The sequence below is a fragment of the Heteronotia binoei genome, chromosome 13, assembly GCF_032191835.1.
Source record: "Heteronotia binoei isolate CCM8104 ecotype False Entrance Well chromosome 13, APGP_CSIRO_Hbin_v1, whole genome shotgun sequence".
NCBI lineage: Eukaryota > Metazoa > Chordata > Lepidosauria > Squamata > Gekkonidae > Heteronotia > Heteronotia binoei.
In genome coordinates, this window is record NC_083235.1 from 26,707,786 (window position 1) to 26,726,419 (window position 18,634).

Here is an 18,634-nt window from a genome sequence, read left to right on the forward strand (position 1 = left end):
CAGCTTGTCAGTCAAACAGATGGAGCCAGAATTACTCCCAGAACTGTTGCTAAGCTGAGTTTCTATGACATCATTTGCCCAGTGCCCTCTTTCTCTGGTAGGGTTGCCAGCCGCCAGAGGGCTGGGAGATCTCCCTCTTTTACAACTGATGGCCAGCTGGCAGAGATCAGATCCCCTGGAGAAAATGGCTGCTGTGACGTATGGACTCTACGGCATTGTACCATGCTGAGGGCCCTCCCTCCCCAGCCCCACCCTCTTTTGGATCCACCCCCAAAGTCTCCAGGTATTTTCCAACACAGACCTGGCAACCCTATCTACAAGACCTTTAATTAGAATGACAAAATACCTCCAGTCAAGGAGCTGGCAAAGTGGGTTCCATTTAGGATTGCCCGTGGGGGTGGGGGGTGGCTTGTGTGTGTGTGCAGGGGGTAGGGTTGCCAGCTCCAGGTTGGGAAATTCCTGGAGATTTGGGGGATACAGCCTGGGGAGGACAGGGACCTCAGTGGGGAACAATGCCAGAGCGTCCACCCTCCAGAACCTTCATTTTCTGCAGGGGGACTGAACTCTGTAGTCTGGAGATGAGCTGTCTTCAGGGCATCCCCAGGTCGCACCTGGAGGCAGGCATCCCTAGCTCTATCCCAGGGAAGTTCATATCACAATATATTTGTTAGTCTTGCAGGTGGAATCCTACAAATATCTGCTGATGGAAGCAGCTCTTTCCCACCTTCTCCTTCTTCCAACGCTCTCCTCAGGGCTGGCCCTAGACTGTCTGGCACCCTAGGCAAGGCTAACTTCTGCCCCCCCCCCCCCCCCCGCACTGATAATGTCACTGGGGAGCACTTAATTCTTCACCCCCAGAAGGCTAATGCCCTAGACAGTTGCCTAATTTGCCCAGTGACAGGGCTGGCTCTGGCTCTCCTATGATCTCTCTGTTGTGGGGTGCTCTCCAGGGATTGGGGGGCCCCTTGCAGGTGAAAAAAGCCATGCAAGTGTAGCCTGCAGGAAGGAGACTGGATAAGATCAGCCCTCATTTTCTTCAGTCCATGGAATGTCTGTGGCTGCCAGACATTGTTTGACAATTCTGCAAATAGTTTAAGAAGCACATTAAAATAATAATAATAATAATAATAATAATAATAATAATAATAATAATAATAATAATAACAACAACAACAACAACAACAACAACAACAACAACAACAATGATGATGATGATGATGATGCAAGGTACCACGTTAGATAAGCAGCTTAAAGTCTAAATGCACAAGTGGTGTTAACTGGCAAACCTGCACAGTTTGCAGGCCTTCCAGATTGCTTTGATAAAGCCCGACAAAGAGTTCTGTGGAGCTAGGAAGCTTGCACCTTAACTCGATAGAACGAAGTTAGAGTCCAGTGGCACCTTTAAGACAAAGTTTTATTCAAGGCATGAGCTTTGCACGCACACTTCCTCAGACCTTGAATCGAACTTTGTCGGTCTTAAAGGTGCCCCTGGACTCAAATATCTGCTGCTTCAGACCAACCCGGCTACCCACCTGGCTCTACCTTAACTCGATGACATGTGGCTTGGCCCTACAGAAAGGAATGGCACCGTCTGCAGCTGCTGCTGTGTTTGGACAGCGGCCTCGGAGCCACGTTGCCCGGCGTCTGACCCCTTCGCTCCCGGAGCTTCCTTCCCGCTTCCTGTCCAGACCCCCGTCGCTCTGCTCTTTCCCAGAGGGAGGAGAGTCCCCGCCGATTGGGCAGGGAAGTGAGATAAAAAAGGTGGCCTCCGCGGACGTCCTACTTGGCCTGCCCGCAGCCCTCGTGGAGCATGAGCAGCCTGGCCTTGTACCGGGGCATCTACACCGAGGAGCGCTTCCGACAGGCCTATGGGGCCCCGCCGGAGCCCGAGAGCAGCAGCAGCCGGGCAGAGATGCTGAAGGGCAGGCTGGCCCGGGGCTGCCGGTGTTCCCGGGCTGCCGCTTGGCGCTTCCTTCGGGGCAGGCTTCCCATTGCCAGCTGGCTGCCCAGGTACCAACCCAAGAAGTGGCTGCTGGGGGACGTGGTGGCGGGGCTGACCGTCGGGATTGTGCACATCCCGCAAGGTGAGTTTGGGGTGTGTTGGGGGGGGGGCATTGCAGAGCTCAGGGTCCATTCTGGTCCTGGAGAATTAACAGCGGGGCAATCCTTCCCTTCAAGTGATAGTAATCTGGGGAGGGGGCACATACCAGTAGGGGCAGAAAAAGAGGTGCTGGAACTCATTAGCACAACTCATTAGCGCATGCCACATCCCCTGACATCAATGGAAGGTGGACTAAATTATATCAGCTTCTACCTTAAAATGCTTCTTGAATTATAATTGTCATAATCAATTTTCCCTCTAAGCTGCAGAGTCTTGTGAGCAAAAATTCTACTTTGTGAGCTACCGGCATTAATGTGAACTACTGCATAAATTATTGTGCTCTGGGGCCATCCTTCCTGAGATAAGACAAAAATGCATGAGCTGGAGGCTAAAAATATGTGAGCCAGCTCGCACTAACTCAGCTTAGAGGGAACACTGGTCATAATAATAAAAACTTACTCCCTTCATACTTTTTAAAGTACTTTCTCCTATGTAGCTGTAGTGGCATGAGGAAGATTTCCATCTATCTACTTGATATGTTTTGGCTATATCCCCATTTTTTGTGGGGGGCAAATATTAGAAAATTTGCCAAATCTTGGGAGTTCAGCAAAATTCTCATAGGAGGTTTGAACAATGGAGCCCAGAAGCAAGTATTTGGGGGTAGGCTGGTGGGGGGAAAGAAAGAAAGAACACAATAAAATTTAGAGGTTCTGGAGCTCTGCTCCTGTGAGCTCCTGCCCAAAATGAAGCCTGCAATACCACTCTTACACATTATCCCTGTTCCTTATACGTCCCTGTGTGTATAATAGTTTCCCTGTTAGGTTTTCCTAGATTTTTATTTGTTTTAATCCTTGTTTGCCCAAACTTGATTTCTATTTCCTACCTGCAGGATCTTCAGAGATTTCCAGTCCTTTCCTTCTGAGGTTCTATCTCCTGCCTTCCTTCCCAATCCATTTGTGCCAGGTTCTGATGCACGCCCTGATCTCCATGGGACTCAAAAGTTCCCACTCTGTCCCAGGGCCTTCCTGGGGGTTTAATCTCAACCCCCCTTCTTGTATACCTCTGAGTTTCTAATGTCTGCTTCCCCCCCTTTATCTGACACTTTGCCCACCTTCCAGTATCATCCTCTGCCTGCCTCCCCATGAACTCCAATCTCTGCTCCTCCAAATGCCCCCAATCTCCCCTTCATCTCCATACTTTCCCAGTCCTTGAAGAGGAATTGTTGCTTCCTTTTTGCATGCTCTAGTTGCGTGTCTCCAGCTATTCACTGACTTTCTTAAAGCTTATTCTCTGAGCTGCTCTGTCTGTCATCTCCCTGGTTCTTTTGCTAGAGCAGGGAGGAGGCAGCTATGAAGTGGCGCGGGGAGGGGAACACAAGAACCAAGAATTGCTGGATGTCTTCCCATGATTTCTCCTTGGCCTTGTTTAAGGTGGAGCCTTTCTACCTCTGTCACCAGCTTAGGTAGCTGAACTTAATGGAGCATGCACCAGTGATTTCCTAGTCCGGGCTGATTTGCTGAGTATTAAATGTACTTTAAGGTTGGAAGATTTTCTTTTAGCCTTCCCCACAACTGACACTACAAACCGCACAGGAACAGGATGGATGGAGCTAATTCCTCTGATTGCCGCTAGTCCAAATGGGTGATCAGAGTTGGCAAAAAAGGTTGTCATTCAGTTTAGGTTGGTCTATTATTCCACCTTCTCTGGGGCAGCTGCCTCATTTACCAGCATATCATCTTTCTCCCTGATTATCTTGCATCATATCAGTCTGCTCTAGTGCTCAGAAGGGAGGGATGGTGGCTCAGTGGTAGAGCATCTGCTTGGTAAGCAGAAGGTCCCAGCATCTCCAACTAAAAAGGGTCCAGGCAAACAGGTGCGAAAAACCTCAGCTTGAGACCCTGGAGAGCTGCTGTCAGTCTGAGTAGACAATACTGACTTCGATGGACCAAGGGTCTGATTCAGTATAAGGCAGTGTATATATATATATATATGTTCAGAAGAGCTACAGGGGGCATCTCTGAGGGCTACATGTGGCCCCTGAGCCATGAGCCACTGAGTAAATATCAGTGGGTTAGACTGTCACACTAGGTCCTAGGATCTGAAAGACTCAGGTTCAAATCCCCACTCTGTCATGGAAGCTTGCCGGGCGGACTTGGGCCAGTCCATCCCTCTCAGACTAATCTAACTCGCAAGGTTGTTGTGAGGATAAAATGGAGGAGATGTTAATGTTGTAAGCCACTTTTAGGTCCCTGTTGGAGAGAAAACTGCAATATATGTTAAATAAGTAAATATAAGTGAAGTTAATTAATTAAGCCACTATACGATGTTGGGTTTCATGAGAGAGATACTGCTTTGCTTGTACCACTTTCTTGTCCTGCAGCTACAAATCAATTTGCTGCCTCCTGCAAACCACATACATTTGAACGGTATTGGGGTGTCCCGTTTCTAGAGGTTTCACCTTTCCCCGACATCCTGTTTAGTGCTACAAATTGCTAGAGGATGGGAAACTTCCATGTGGGCTCAGCCCAAATAAGACAATATTGTATCAGTTACATATAGATAGCTGGTAATTAACAGTATTAGCTGAAGATAGCCAGTGTAAAAGGAATGTTAACTTGTAAATATGAGTAATCTTGATGGTCACTTTTGCTTAGTAAAGGTAGTTCTGGAGAGAGGAATTTTCAAAGCATTTAGAATTCTGGAGGATTTTTTTTGTGGGGGGGTGGGCAGTGGGGGCTCAGAAAAAAAGCATTGCTTCCTTCTCCATTGTACATAACTTTCAGACTTTAAATATATATAGAAAAAGTGGTAATTAGAGATTGTTACCCACTATTTTCTACTTACTGGCTCTGCAGGGCTGCAAGCAGAAGGCTTGTCTAATTCTCCTCCCTGGGCTTTGATCTAAAGACATCAGGAATTGAACCCAAGACTTCTGCATGCAAAACATATAATTTACTCGATATGGTCCCTGGCTAAGTTTTGTGAAGGACTTGTATAACGAGATGTAGCTGCCTTATGCTTTCTGACCTCTGACCCATCTAACCCAGGGGCGCACAAACTTGCTTAATGTAAGAGCCAAATAGAATGAACATCAGATGTTTGAAAGCCACAAGACATGAACACCAGAGATTTGAGAGCCCAAGACAGGAAGGGAGGGGGGAAGGCAGGCAGGCAAATAGATCAGGGAGGGAGAAAGAAAGCAACTTTAACTATAAATGCATTCGCCAAGCTGCTGGCTGGCTTGGTGAAGTTATTTAAAGAGACAAATTCCTTCTCCTGGCAGGGCGGGGGGGGGGGAGCTTTGAGAGCCACACATTACGTGTGAAAGAGCCACATGTGGCTCCTGAGTCACAGTTTGGCCACCTCTGACGTCGCCATTGTCTCTATGCAAAACTGAAAAGTATGCCATGTAAGCATGGATGAAGTACTTCTTGGTTAGTTTCTACAACAGTTCTGTTAATTTGCAGGTCCAGGCAGCTTTGGTAGTGGTCTGTAGGGCAGGAAAGTGAGATCTTGTTTAGCTTGTGTTTTTCAGAGGTTGACATTTGTAGTCTAATTAACAGTTTGCCCAGCCAGTCTTCTATATAACTTTTCCTGCGGTTGCTTCCCACAGGAATGGCCTTTGCCTTGCTCACCTCCGTGGCACCTGTCTATGGGCTCTACACTTCATTCTTCCCTGCTTTACTGTACATGCTCTTCGGCACGGGGCGTCACGTGTCCGCAGGTGAGCGAATCGTAGGGCTCTGGTAGGACGCAGTAGCTACCTTAGGGGTAACATTTTCCTACTGATCCACATGCATCGATGTATCTCCTTCTGAACCTGGGCCCCCCATGTAGGTTGATAAAATTGGCAAATGGGTCCAGGCTCAGAGCTCCCACCTCTGCCATGGCCAGAATAGCCAGGGAGGTGGAGGCTGCGGCAGTAGTTCTGCAGCCAAGTAGGCTAGCTAGTGAGTGGCTGGCCTGCAGAGGGGAGGTAAGCAAGGCTCTTTTTGAGTTCCGATTGGCTTGGTGCCAGGGGGTGTGGCTTGATATGCAAATGAGTTCCTGCTGGGCTTTCTCTACCTAAAAAGCTCTGTGTGAAACAATGGTGACACTAGGGACTGTGGGCTGATACACAAATGAGTTCCTGCTGGGCTTTTTCTACAAAAGAAGCTCTGGAGGTAAGGGTCATAAGGGCCATCTTCAGGTGGGTGGGGGAAGGAAGGGGAGAGATGGAGCCAGAGCTGCATTTGCAGGATGCAGGAATGACAGGTGGGTGCCCCAGGGGGGGGGGACAAAAAAGGATGGGGTTCCTCCTCCCCACAAGCCTTGAGGAGTCCAACTTGTGTTACACTAATACAAGTGTTAAATATAAATGCAACTGACATAGCACTTTTTCAGACCTTTCTTGAATATTTCTGATCTCTAAATACAAATATTTAGAGACTCCACCTGAAATGAACTTTCTCTCTTGACCTAGATTCTTCACTTACAGTTATAATCTATAATCTTATAGGGATCAAGTAATTTTAAGTACTTCAAACCATGTAAAATGATATAGATCCTTCACAGGTGGCTTCCATAAGGGAGTCAACTCTGAATTTTCCTGCAACAATGGTTTGAAAACTTGATTTTCCCCACATCTATTCAATATGAGAAGGGATGATTCAGATTAAAAACATGCTTGGTCACTGGGGCAGAAAGAGAGAGAGAGCACGTTTTTCTTCCCACCCAATGGCAGAACTCCTCTGTAACAATTATGAGCCCAGAATTCTGTTTAGAGTGTGGAACTGTTTTTCTTCTCCTTTGGATCTTAGTCCGGACAACTTGAGTGTGGATTGATCTGTCGACTGAGTTCCTGCTTTCTCCCATGTCCTGACCTGGATGGCCCTGGGCCATTCTCATCAAATCTCAGAAGCTTGGGAGGGCTGGCCCTGGTTAGGTCTTGGGTGGGAAATCCCAGGTCGCTATGCAGAGGCAGGCAATGGCAAACCACTTCTGCACATCTCTTGTTTCAAAAGCCTTTTGGGGTAACTTTTTGTTAGCTGCTACTTGATAGCACATTCCATCACCATTTTCTCCCGTGCAAGTGAATCCTTACCATTCACACCTATGGAGTAGGTAGCTGTTTATTAGCTGCAATTTGATAGCACGTTCCACCCCCATTTTCTCCCATGCAAGTGAATACTTGCCATTCACACCTATGGAGTAGGTAGCTGTTTATTAGCTGCAACTTGCTAGCACGTTCCACCACCATTTTCTCCCGTGCAAGTGGATACTTACCATTCACACCTATGGAGAAAAGTAAGACTATTTGTTTGAGGACATCCTTGCAATGAGGATATAATCTGCCCTCTGGTATTTACACTTGATAGACAGAGCATCCTGCGCTAAGACAGAACCCTGTGATAAGGATACAAATCGTAGACGTCCTCCTCACCTCCAGTATTCAGTCTCTCAAAACAGCGGGTGCTGTGCTAATTAATAATATTAATACATTTACTGTGAAGCATTTGCTGACATAGATACACACACATTAAAGGGGAAAAGAAGCAGGGATTTGCACCCTCCAATTAAAAATCAGAACTTTAAATAATTCAGAATATGGCTTATTGAGAAGCTTTAAAATTCCTTTCCCACTCTGAAGTCCATGTTAGCTTTTCTGATTTTTCAAAAGATGTGCATGTGGCAAATTGTACTGAATGCTGAGTATAGACAAACAATGCCTCTCGGTCTATTGCTTCATCCATCCAAATCCTTTGGAATAAACAGTGCTTCAAATCTGTATATCACAAGTGCTTCAGATTTGGAAAGGTTCTCTTATTTGTTGCCTGGGTGGATAGGAGTAGTAGGTATTGCTGCAGGATAGCTGCACAGCAAAACAAGGATTAGCGAGGATATAAAGGAGAGCTGCTGCGAGCTGCAGTCCAGTAAAGTAACACAGATATAAATTCATTCCTTCCCCTCTTACAACATTTTTTAGATTCTTACAGCTTATTTTCTACTGAGTCAGATCATTGGTCAGTATTGCCTATTCTGTCTGACTGCAGATCTCCAGGGTCTCAAGGTGAGGTCTTCCACATCACCTCCTGCCTGATACATTTAACCAAAGATTTCAGGGATTGAACCAGGGACCTTTTGCATGCCAAGCGGAAGCCATACCACTGAGCCATGGCTCCACCCCTCTTGTCTCTTTCTCACCTCCCCAGGTACTTTTGCTGTGGTCAGTCTGATGACAGGCTCCGTCGTGGAGCGTTTGGTTCCTATACCCCTGCAGTCCAATGGCACGGACCCTGCTGAAGTAGCTTTGCTCGAGGCACAGCGCATTGGGGTAGCCGCTGCCATGGCCTTCCTTACAGGGCTCCTCATGGTGAGTCAAATGGTGCTACTGGGCCAGCCAAGATGGTTTCTGGGAATACAAAGAGGTCTTCCCCAAAAGACCCCCAAAAAGGGCTTAGTCAAGAAGCTTAAAAGATTGAGTGCCAGTTTGCTGTAGTGTTTAAGAGCGTTGACTCTAATTTGAGAGAACTGGGTTTGATTTCCCCACTCCTCCACACACAGCCAGCTGGGTGACCTTGGGCAAGCCACAGTTCTCTTAGAGCTGGACCAATTTCCAACTCAGCTTGTTTCGGTCTCGTTGTTCCTTTTTCCTTGCTCCTTTTCCCTGCGGGGCTGCTGTTGGATTTCGCACAAGCTGCCCCAGGCGGTGAAATGTCCCGCCCCTTTTCAAGTTCCCTCAGTGGAAGACAGAAACCGGTTTTCAGAGGATCCTGCCTGCTGTGGAGGAAACTTGAAGAGAGGTGGGGCAACTCGCTGGTCCGGGGAAGCTTGTGCGAAATCCAGCAGCAGCCCCGCAGAGAAGAGGAGAGTGAGAGCAGCGTAAGTTCTCTCAGAACTCTCTCAGCCTCACCTACCTCACAGTGAGGTATGTGAATGATGGGGTATAAATCCAATCTCTTTTTCTTCTTGAGTGAGTGGTATGGTTGTGGTGTCTTGGGAACATAGAAGATGTTCCCGCTCATCTGAATAGTGGTGAGGCAGATAGCTTGGAAACTTCCAGTCAGGTTATGGAGGCCTCTCCTGTCAGTTGCCTTCAGCATCTGGTATTTAGATTTTTTTTTTATGTGGACGTCTCATTTAGTTGTCATGGAGAACAGCCACTGACAGAGATATCCTCCATGGATTTGTCTCGACCTTTCTTAAAGGCCATTCGCACATTACGTGGCAATGAATTCCATAAGCTAAATATGCATTAGGTGAAGAAATATTTTCATTTTGCTTGTTCTGAAGCTGGCAAGACAAATTCCAGACCTTGTGTTGTATTGAGGACTGTTATTCTGTACAGGTGGGGTTGCTAATTCCAGGTTGGGAATACTTGGAGATTTGGGGAGTGGCGCCTAAGGAAGGCAGAGTTTGGGGAGGGGAGGGACTGATGGGGAATTATGTCATAGAGTCTACCTTCCAAAGTGGCCATTTTCTCCAGGTGAACTGATCTCTGTCACCTTGAGATCAATTGTATTAGCAGGAGATCTCCAGCTACCACCTGGAGGTTGGCAACTCTATCTGCAGGGCTTGGTGGGGAGGAGATGGTCTCCCTGGAACGTGTTAGCAGGATGCACCTCATTCCTTGTTTCATAGCAGGTGTTGCGGACAAACGGTGTTTTAAAAAAAGAACTAAATACTATATTAAGGAAACCCAAATTTTGCTACAAGACAGTTGTGTCTGTGACGTGTCGAAGGTATAGATTTCTGTGACCACTCTTATTCCAAAGTCTGTTATTTAAAAAACAAACAAACTTAGATTGGTTCTGCCAGTCACAGGGGGAGGGGTAAGGAACTGAAAGTCCTATTCAGTTCCTCCTCTGACTTTCACTAGGTTATACTAGGATTTCATAAGAACATAAGAGAAGCCATGTCGGATCAGACCAAGGGTCCATTCAGTCCAGCTCTCTGTGTCACACAGTGGCCAAAAAAAGGCAGGTGCCATCAGGAGGTCCATCAGTGGGGCCAGGACACCAGAAGCCCTCACCCTGTTGCTCCTCCCAAGCACCAAGAATACAGAGCATCACTTGCCCCAGACAGAGAGTTCCATCTATACCTTGTGGCTAATACCCACTGATGGACCTCTGCTCCATATGTTGATCCTGTCTCCTCTTGAAGCTGGCTATGCTTGTAACCGCCGCCACCTCCTGCGGCAGTGGATAGCCCAAAAATACACATATATTATTACAACTTGAGGACTAGAAACCTGGCTTTTTAAATGTAATGATAACTGAGCTTCTCTGGAAATAAAATTGTGCACCCAATACCACTTTCTGTGGCTTTTCTTGGGGCATTTTGCAATAGACACCCAGCCCTAATTCTGGGAACATCTATGTTTTCTGTGTCCCTAACACTATTCTTCTTCTCATCCTCAGGTAGGGATGTTTACTTTTCACCTGGGTTTCCTGTCCACCTATCTCTCGGAGCCCGTCATCAAGGCCTTCACCAGCGGTGCTGCTTTGCACGTGGTGGTGTCGCAGCTGCAGAGCCTCCTGGGATTGCCCCTGCCCCGTCCTGATGGCTGGTTCACCATTTTCAAGGTACATTACCTGAAGCAGACTGAGGACTCAGGGGTTTTATGCAGCATCCCACACTTCCGTTCTCATGAAGCCACCACCAATATAAATGCAGAGGGCAAAATCCCCACCATCTCCAGGTAAAGGACTTGGCAGTAGGTGATATGGAAGGCCTCTGTCTGAGATCTTGGAGAGAGCTGCTGCCTGTCTGAGTAGACAATACTGACTCTGAGGGACCCATGGACTGATTCAGTAGAAGGCAGATTCATGTGTTCACCTTTCCTATCTTGATGGTGAATTCTTCTACACACTTTAGCTGAGGACAGCAACAGACAGGAGCAGACTGGTGCTTTCAGGTTTCCCACTCACTCCCCTTATCTGCTCCTCTAGAAGCTTTGGGGAGTTCAGTTTTTTAGAAATATTATTTTATTGGTTTTATAATATACAAACAAACATAAGACTTTATATACCATTGAAATGAAATAAGCCAGGGATGGCCAGACTTGCTTAATGTAAGAGCCACAAAGAATAAATGTCAGAGATGCTTGAGAGCTGCAAGACATGGATGTCAGATGTTTGAGAGCTGCACGATAGACATACATTAATCCAATGTAATCATAAACCCAATATCAGCATAAATCCAATATCATCATCATGAAAGAAGGAAAATAGATGAGTGAGGCGGGGGAGAGGTGGAAGGAAAACAACTTTGATTTTAAATGCATTCTCCAAGCTGCTGGCTGGCTGGCTTGGCTTGAAGAAGTGGTTTAGAGAGAGAAATGCCTTCTCCAAGCCGGCTCATGGGGCGGTGCGGGCTTTGAGAGCCACACAGTATGTGTGAAAGAGCCACATGTGGCTCCCAAGCCACAGTTTGGCAACCCCTAAAGTAAGCTTTTAACTGGTATTTCTTTTCAGTAGTGTTACATCATATAGCAGATCACATAATACTTTATTTATTATGCAGGTCTTTACATGGGTGTTCAATTTTTTAATGCAAATTATTGGCCTCCTTGGAATTGTTTCATTTGGAACTGTACTGTGTTTTGATGTTGGTTTAATTTAATTTAACTTAGATTATTGTGTTTTTATCCTGATTATAAGTCAGCCTAAAAGTCGATATATATATTGGTACTTTCCAACTCTGATTCTGTGATTATATATATATATATATATATATATATATATATATATATATATATATATAATCATAGAATCATAGCGTTGGAAGGAACCTCCAGGGTCATCTAGTCCAACCCCCTGCACAATGCAGGAAACTCACAAATACCTCCCCCCACCCCCATATATCCCCAGTGACCCCTGTCCAGAAGATGGCAAAAAAACCTTGTCAAAGTGGCCTGGAGAAAAATTTCTGACTGACCCCAAAGCATCAATCAGCATTTCTCTGGGTGTGTAAGAATGGGCCACAAGAACTCAGCACCCTGTGTGTGTGTGCATGCCATGGCTTCTCTCTGTCTCCGATTACTGTAGTCATAAGCAAAGAAAGCTTTTAGAAGATGGTTTTGGGGGGCAGAGTTGGCCACTGCCCAGTTAATTGCTGCTTGCAAAAGTCATCCCCTTCTGCCCTTTTGATAGAAGGCCTGTCCTCTCCCCTTGTTAACACTATTTCAGATGTTCTGTTCTCTGTATTATGCCTAGACACTGGCATCTGTGGTGGAAGCGTTTCCCTTAACCAACATAGCTGAATTGCTGATCTCAGGCCTCTGCTTGGCTGTGTTGGTGCCCATCAAGGAGATCAACAATCGCTACCGTAGCCGGATGTGGGTCCCCATCCCAGGAGAGATCATCATGGTATGTGGGGAATTTTAGCCCGGTTCTCTCATTCTGCATCCAGACATCTTGGGCAGAGAGGAACCACACATTTTACAATTAGACAGGAACACACAGAAACACAGTTCTGGTTGGTTTGGTGTCAGGGGTTGTGGCCTAACATGCAAATGAGTTCCTGCTGGGCTTTTTTTACCAAAAAGATCCTGCACTTAGAAATCTTGCAAATTCTGTCGATTTCCTTTGCATATTTCTGTTTTTAATATGGAGGCTGCCAAAAATTCATAGATTTGTGTTAATTGGAATGCCAGAGAGTAACAAGAGAGGGGAAGAAGAGGCAGCAAAGGGCAAGAATGCTGGGTATAAGTGAATGGGTGGTGGAGGTGGATAATTGAAGTTATAACAGATAAAATACAGAGCTGAGCAGTGCAGTGGAGACTGACCCTTGGAAGGTCTACCCAGAATTCCCATTTAACATTTACTGCTATCTATTTATTTAGGCATTTATATCCCATTTTTCTCCCCTGCAGAGATGCAAAGCAGCTTATTTCCCTCCTCCATTTTATCCTGACTGCAATCCCCTGAGGTAGGTTTGGCTGAGAAAAAGTGATTGGCCTGAGGTCACCCAGCGAGCTTCTGTAGCACAGTGGGGATTTGGAGGAGAGGATAGGCTTCCCAGATGCTAGTCTGAGACCTGAACCCCTACACCATCCTGACAGTCCACCGATATCTTCAGCAGAATTGGCTAACATGTTTCAAAACTTTTCTTCATAAAGAAAGCCAGTTTTGGTGTAGTGGTTAAGAGTGGCAGATTCTAATCTGGAGAACTGGGTTTTATTCCCCACTCCTCCTCCTCCACATGTAGTCAGCTGGGTGACCTTGAGCCTTTCACAGCTCTCTCACAGCTGTTCTCTCAGAGCTCTTTCAGCCCCACCTCCCTCACAGGGTGGCTGTTGTGGAGAGAGTAAGGGAAGGAGATTGTAAGCTGCTCTTAGACTCTGGGCGTTTTCGCACAGAGCTTACCCCCGGAGCGACGTCCCTCTTCACCGCGCAGTGTCTGCGCGGATTTCGCACCAACTGCTCCGGAGAACCAGGAAGAGCCGTGAAGTGCCGAGCCTTTTGCGTCGCAAATGTAAACCGCTAAAAACCAGCTTACGTTAGCGATGCAAAAGCCGCGGCTCTTCGCAGCTCTTCCTGGTTCTGCGGAGCAGTTGGTGCGAAATCCGCGCAGACGCTGCACGGTGAAGAGGGACGTCGCTCCGGGGTAAGCTCTGTGCAAAAACGCCCTCTGAGTGAAGGGTGGGGTATAAATCCAATCTCCTCCTCCTCTTCTTGACTTAAATGAAGGTGTTTTTATGTTGACTGTGAAAATTATTAGCATCTCTCTCTCTCTCTCTCTCTCACACACACACACACACACACACACACACACACACACTCCTTCCTTGAACAATAATTGATAATTAAGATTTAATTTTGTAAAGCTGCAGCCCCCATAAGGAAAGAAGAAGCAATTTATGAAACTGGAAGCAAAAACAACAAAGAGATGAGAAAAGTCGGATTGCTACTAGCCCTGGGAAAACTCATCTCTACTTTAACTGTCCACCCTGGACAGGGTGGCACAGCAATTGCATTTTAAGTTTCTTCTTTAAAAAATCGCTACAAATGTGGTCTGGAAAAAAAGTAGGGAAGACAGCAGGTGTTTCTAACCAGTGACAATCTGACATGGTGTATTCTCCTTTGGACTCACTTCTGGTATTTCTCATTCCTGGCAGGTACTCTTAGCCACTGGCATTTGTTTTGCCTCTTCCCTCAACACCCACTACAACGTGCAGATTGTTGGACACCTCCCAGCCGGGTAAGGTCCCTTCTGCCTTTCCTTCCCACCCTCCCCATTCTCAGGGCTGGTTGAGGGAAAGTCGCAGCTGTCATTTGGGCCTGGCGATGGAAGCTTCCGGGCTTGACTTCTGACGCCTGAACCCTGGCGCTGGGATAACAGTGAGGCCAACCTTGTCTGGGGGAGGGGTGGGTGGGTTTGAGGTGGGTGGGGAGGCAGGGAAAGGACCTCTGCCACAGGCCCACGGTGATTCCCATTCCACCATTCTCTCGTGCAGGTTCCCACAACCCCAGGTCCCAGCCCTGCATCTGCTGCCCCAAGTGCTGGGCGACACGGTGGCCCTCACTTTCGTGGCCTACGCCATCTCAGTGTCTCTGGCCATGATCTACGCTGAGAAGCACCACTATACAATTGATCCCAACCAGGTGTGTGGCCCAGCCTGGAAAAGTTTAGGGTCTCTGCAAGGTGGGGAAGTAGAGCCTGGGCATTTCCCAGCCAGAGATTCTGCCCCCTTTGATTGTCAAGCCTGTCCCCACCACTCCCGGCATGCAGAAAGTCTCGGCTTCTCCTTCAGCCACCTCCCCTGGAACTAAAGATGTGGACAGAACGGAGCGGGTGCAGACGAGAGTGACAAGGATAATCAGGGGCCTGGAGACCAAGCCCTATGAGGAAGGGCTGAGGGACCTGGGAACGTTCAGTCTGGAGAAGAGGAGGTTGGGGGGGGCATGACTGCTCTCTTGAAGTATTTGAAGGACTGTCACTTAGAGGAGGACAGGGAACTCTTCCTATTAGCAGCAGAGGAGAGGATATGCAATAATGGATTTAAATCAGGGGTGGCCAAACATACTTAATGTAAGAGCCACAAGGAAGGAAGGAAGGAGGGAGGGGGAAAGAAAGTGACTTTAACATTAAAAAGCATTCTCTAAGTTGCTGACTAGCTTGGCTTGGTGAAGTGTTGTATGCCTTCTCCCAGCCGGCTGACTAGGCAGTGGGGGCTTCAAGAGCCACACATTATGTGTGAAAGAGCCATATGTGGCTCTTGAGCCACAGTTTGGCCACCCTTGGTTTAAATTAAGGGCAGGAAGGTACCAGCTGGATATTAGGGAAAGCTTTTTCACAGTAAGAGTTGCTCAGCAGCGGAATCAGTTCCCGAGGGAGGTGGTGAGCTCCCCCTCACTGGCAGTCTTTAAGCAGCAACTGGACAAACACTTGTCAGGGATGCTCTATAGGCTGATCCTGCATTGAACAGGGGGTTGGACTAGATGGCCTGTATGGCCCCTTTCAACTCTGTGATTCTATGATTCTACACTTTAGAGGGTGGTATAATCTAGCTACTCAGGATTTTCAACTGCCTCTGACCAGTGTTCCCTCTAAGCTGAGTTGGTGTGAGCAAGCTCATAGTCTTTTTAGCCTCCGACTCACACATTTTTGTCTTAGCTCAGGACAAATGGCCCCAGAGCAAACTAATTTATGCACTAGGTCATAGCTTTAATGCCAGTAGCTCACGAAGTAGAATTTTTGCTCACAAGACGCCACAGCTTAGAGGGAGCATTTCCTCTGACTCCTAGGGGGACTGGATCCTACCAGACTTTCCTGATCAAACTCGCCAGCTTCACAGTTTCAGGTGGGTAGGTCTTCAGTCGATAAGTGAGATCTGAGTCCAGTTGCACCTTAAAGACCAACAGGATTTCAGCTTTCAAGGGTCAACGCTCCCTTCATCAAATGCAAGTAGAACCAGATATCCCTGAGCCCTTCTATCTCAGTCAGAAGATGGGAAGGGAGCTGCAAGGAGGAGAGTCACTCTGCATTGCACATCCTACCTATATCTGATGAAGGGAATGTTGACTCTTGAAAGCTTATACCTTGGAAATCTTGTTGGTGCCACTGGCCTCAAAACTTGTTCAGATTCATTGTGTCTCCTATCCTTTGTGGCATTTGTCTGTCTTGGTGGTCAAAAGGGGTCTTCTCCTTCTTTCACTGTGGAAAAACTGGGAGGATCCTACTTTTCTGTTGTCACCGTAGAGTAGGGGTGGTGGACAAACTGCAGCTCAGGAGTGACATGTGGCTCTTTCAAACACATTGTATGGCTCTCAAAGCCCCCACCACCCCTGTTGGCTGGCTTGGAGAAGGCATTTGTCTCTTTAAATCATTCCTCCAAGCTAAGCCAGCCAAACAGCTTGGAGAATGCATTTAAAGTTACTTTCTTTCCACCACTCCTTCCTTCCTTCCTTCCTTCCTTCCTTCCTTCCTTCCTTCCTTCCTTCCTTCCTTCCTTCCTTCCTTCCTTCCTTCCTTCCTTCCTTCCTTCCTTCCTTCCTTCCTTCCTTCCTTCTTTCTTGTGGCTCTCAAGCATCTTATGTTCATGTTGTGTGGCTCTCAGACATCTGATGTTTATTCTATGTGGCTTTTACATTAGGCAAGTTTGGCCATCCCTGCCATAGAGATTGGGGGCGGGGCACAAGAATCACACATCAGTGGGGATTCTGTTGACCACAAGTTGAAGGCTGGTGTGCATTGGTTAATAAGACAAATCCCCAAGGCACTAAAGAGTAACAGCATTTGAAAGCTCATATTGAAATAACTGCAGTTGGTCTTTCAGGTTCTACTGGACTTTGGTTTTAGCACAACAGACTAGCATGGCTCTCATGTATTGGTTAGCCAATGCTAGGTGAACAGGGCAGAGCCATAAATGTTACTGGAGTAGAATGGCTCCATGACTACCATCTTCATGTTATGCACCTTCTCTGCAAATGGGAGCTCCAAGCTGGGAATGAGAAGTTCAGGGGCCGCGCATCACTCCAGTCTTTTCTGCCATCATAGTTGGTTGTAACTGCATGTCTGGTCCTCCTAGCCACGTTTGGCTGTAAGGTTCAAAATAGATGTGACTCTTTTTAGCAAGTTGGGTCTGGGTTCCCCAGAAAAATCCCAGGCGCACTTTTTGCACTATATAGTATTTTGTTCACATATATCCCTGCAACGAGGCAAATAATACCCTCTGGGGGCAGTGGGATTTGGAAAAATTATTCAGGAGGAAAGGCCCAGGGCCCTTGTCTCCCTGCTCTGTGGGCCCAATCTGAATCAGGCCCTGCAGCATTTAGGGAAGTAAATTCTTTGGAGCTGCCATGGGGCTGTGGGGAAAGTGAGTCATGTAAGGACTCCCGGATGGAGAGTCTGGGGATGGGCTCCAATTACTAACAAATGTCACATCTGATTTGAGCTAAAAGAGGCCACCTTGCCACTACTTTTTGTCATCTTACTGCAATTTCCGACACCCTCAAAGAAATCAGGTGTCTCACAATTTGTGACTATTATCTAAATGTTCCCTTTGGTGCGGCGCTCTCAAACGTCAAAGGTGCCACTTTTTTGACTTTGGCCATGCCCATTTCAACTGTTTTAGCTCCTAGGCAAGCAAAGCTGCACTGATTTACCTGTTGTAATCCCCTCTGTCACCCTCCATGCCAAGGGAACCTGGGAATTGGAATTCTGTGAGATAGTTCTAGAGATCTTTGTGGAGGGATATCACAATGGAAGGTGTGTTTTAAAAGCCATTGTAGCGTAGCTCAAGAGTTCCTCCCCTTCCTTCCCTTCGTGCTCTAGTCTTCAGTCAGGAGACCTTTTGAGAGGTATGGAGGCTGCCCCTTATCTTAACCTTCTTGTCTTCTCCCACAGGAGCTCTTGGCCCATGGCCTCTCAAACCTGGTCTCCTCCATGTTCACCTGCTTCCCCAACTCAGCCACGCTGGCTACAACCAACATCTTGGACAGTGCCGGTGGATACACACAGGTATACACACCTTAGGCCCTGACCTGCATAGCTCAGACTAGCCGTCTCTTATCAGAGCTCAGGAGCTGAGCAGGGTCAGCCCTGTTCAGTACTTGGATGGGAGACCAAGTCCAGGGTTGCTATGCAGAGTCAGGCAAAGGTAAATCCCCTCTGCTCACCTGTTGTCTTGAAAACCTTACAGCGTTGCCATAAATGGGCTGCAACTTGACGGTGCTCCCACCATAAGCCTCAGGGGCTCTTTGAATGCCCTTTGGCTACTCGTTGGTCTTGTTTAATGGGTTTTAATTGGTGCATTTTTCCCACTGCTTAGAACAGTGGAGCGAAAAAAGAGTTGATGGGTCTACAGCTGAGTGTGAAACTCTAATGAATTAAGAGTAATTGCATGCAGATATTAAGGCAGGCTTTCTGCCTCCCGCTTGGCAGTGCCGGATTAAACCCTGTGGAGGCCCCTAGGCAGTCAAAATCTCAGGGGCCCCCTTATCTCATAGTCGGAGCACCTGCCCCACCACCCGTTGCCCCTGCTGCAGCCTTCTCAAAAGCCGCTTTGACAAAGCTGCAGGGGAGAGGCAGAGAGAGGTAAACTTGCTA

General features: G+C 47.2%; 1 protein-coding gene across 1 annotated transcript in view; it reads left to right on the forward strand.

The window, feature by feature from the left end:
• Positions 1-1,810: 1,810 nt before the first annotated feature.
• The window catches only part of LOC132581312 (solute carrier family 26 member 10-like), a 35,954-nt gene continuing 19,130 nt past the window's right edge, over positions 1,811-18,634 (forward strand). The window contains exons 1-8 of the mRNA XM_060252501.1: positions 1,811-2,084; positions 5,715-5,825; positions 8,293-8,453; positions 10,501-10,665; positions 12,298-12,450; positions 14,202-14,284; positions 14,541-14,688; positions 17,933-18,046. Coding sequence (XP_060108484.1) covers positions 1,811-2,084; positions 5,715-5,825; positions 8,293-8,453; positions 10,501-10,665; positions 12,298-12,450; positions 14,202-14,284; positions 14,541-14,688; positions 17,933-18,046 — 1,209 coding nt within the window. The remainder of the gene's footprint in view (positions 2,085-5,714; positions 5,826-8,292; positions 8,454-10,500; positions 10,666-12,297; positions 12,451-14,201; positions 14,285-14,540; positions 14,689-17,932; positions 18,047-18,634) is intronic.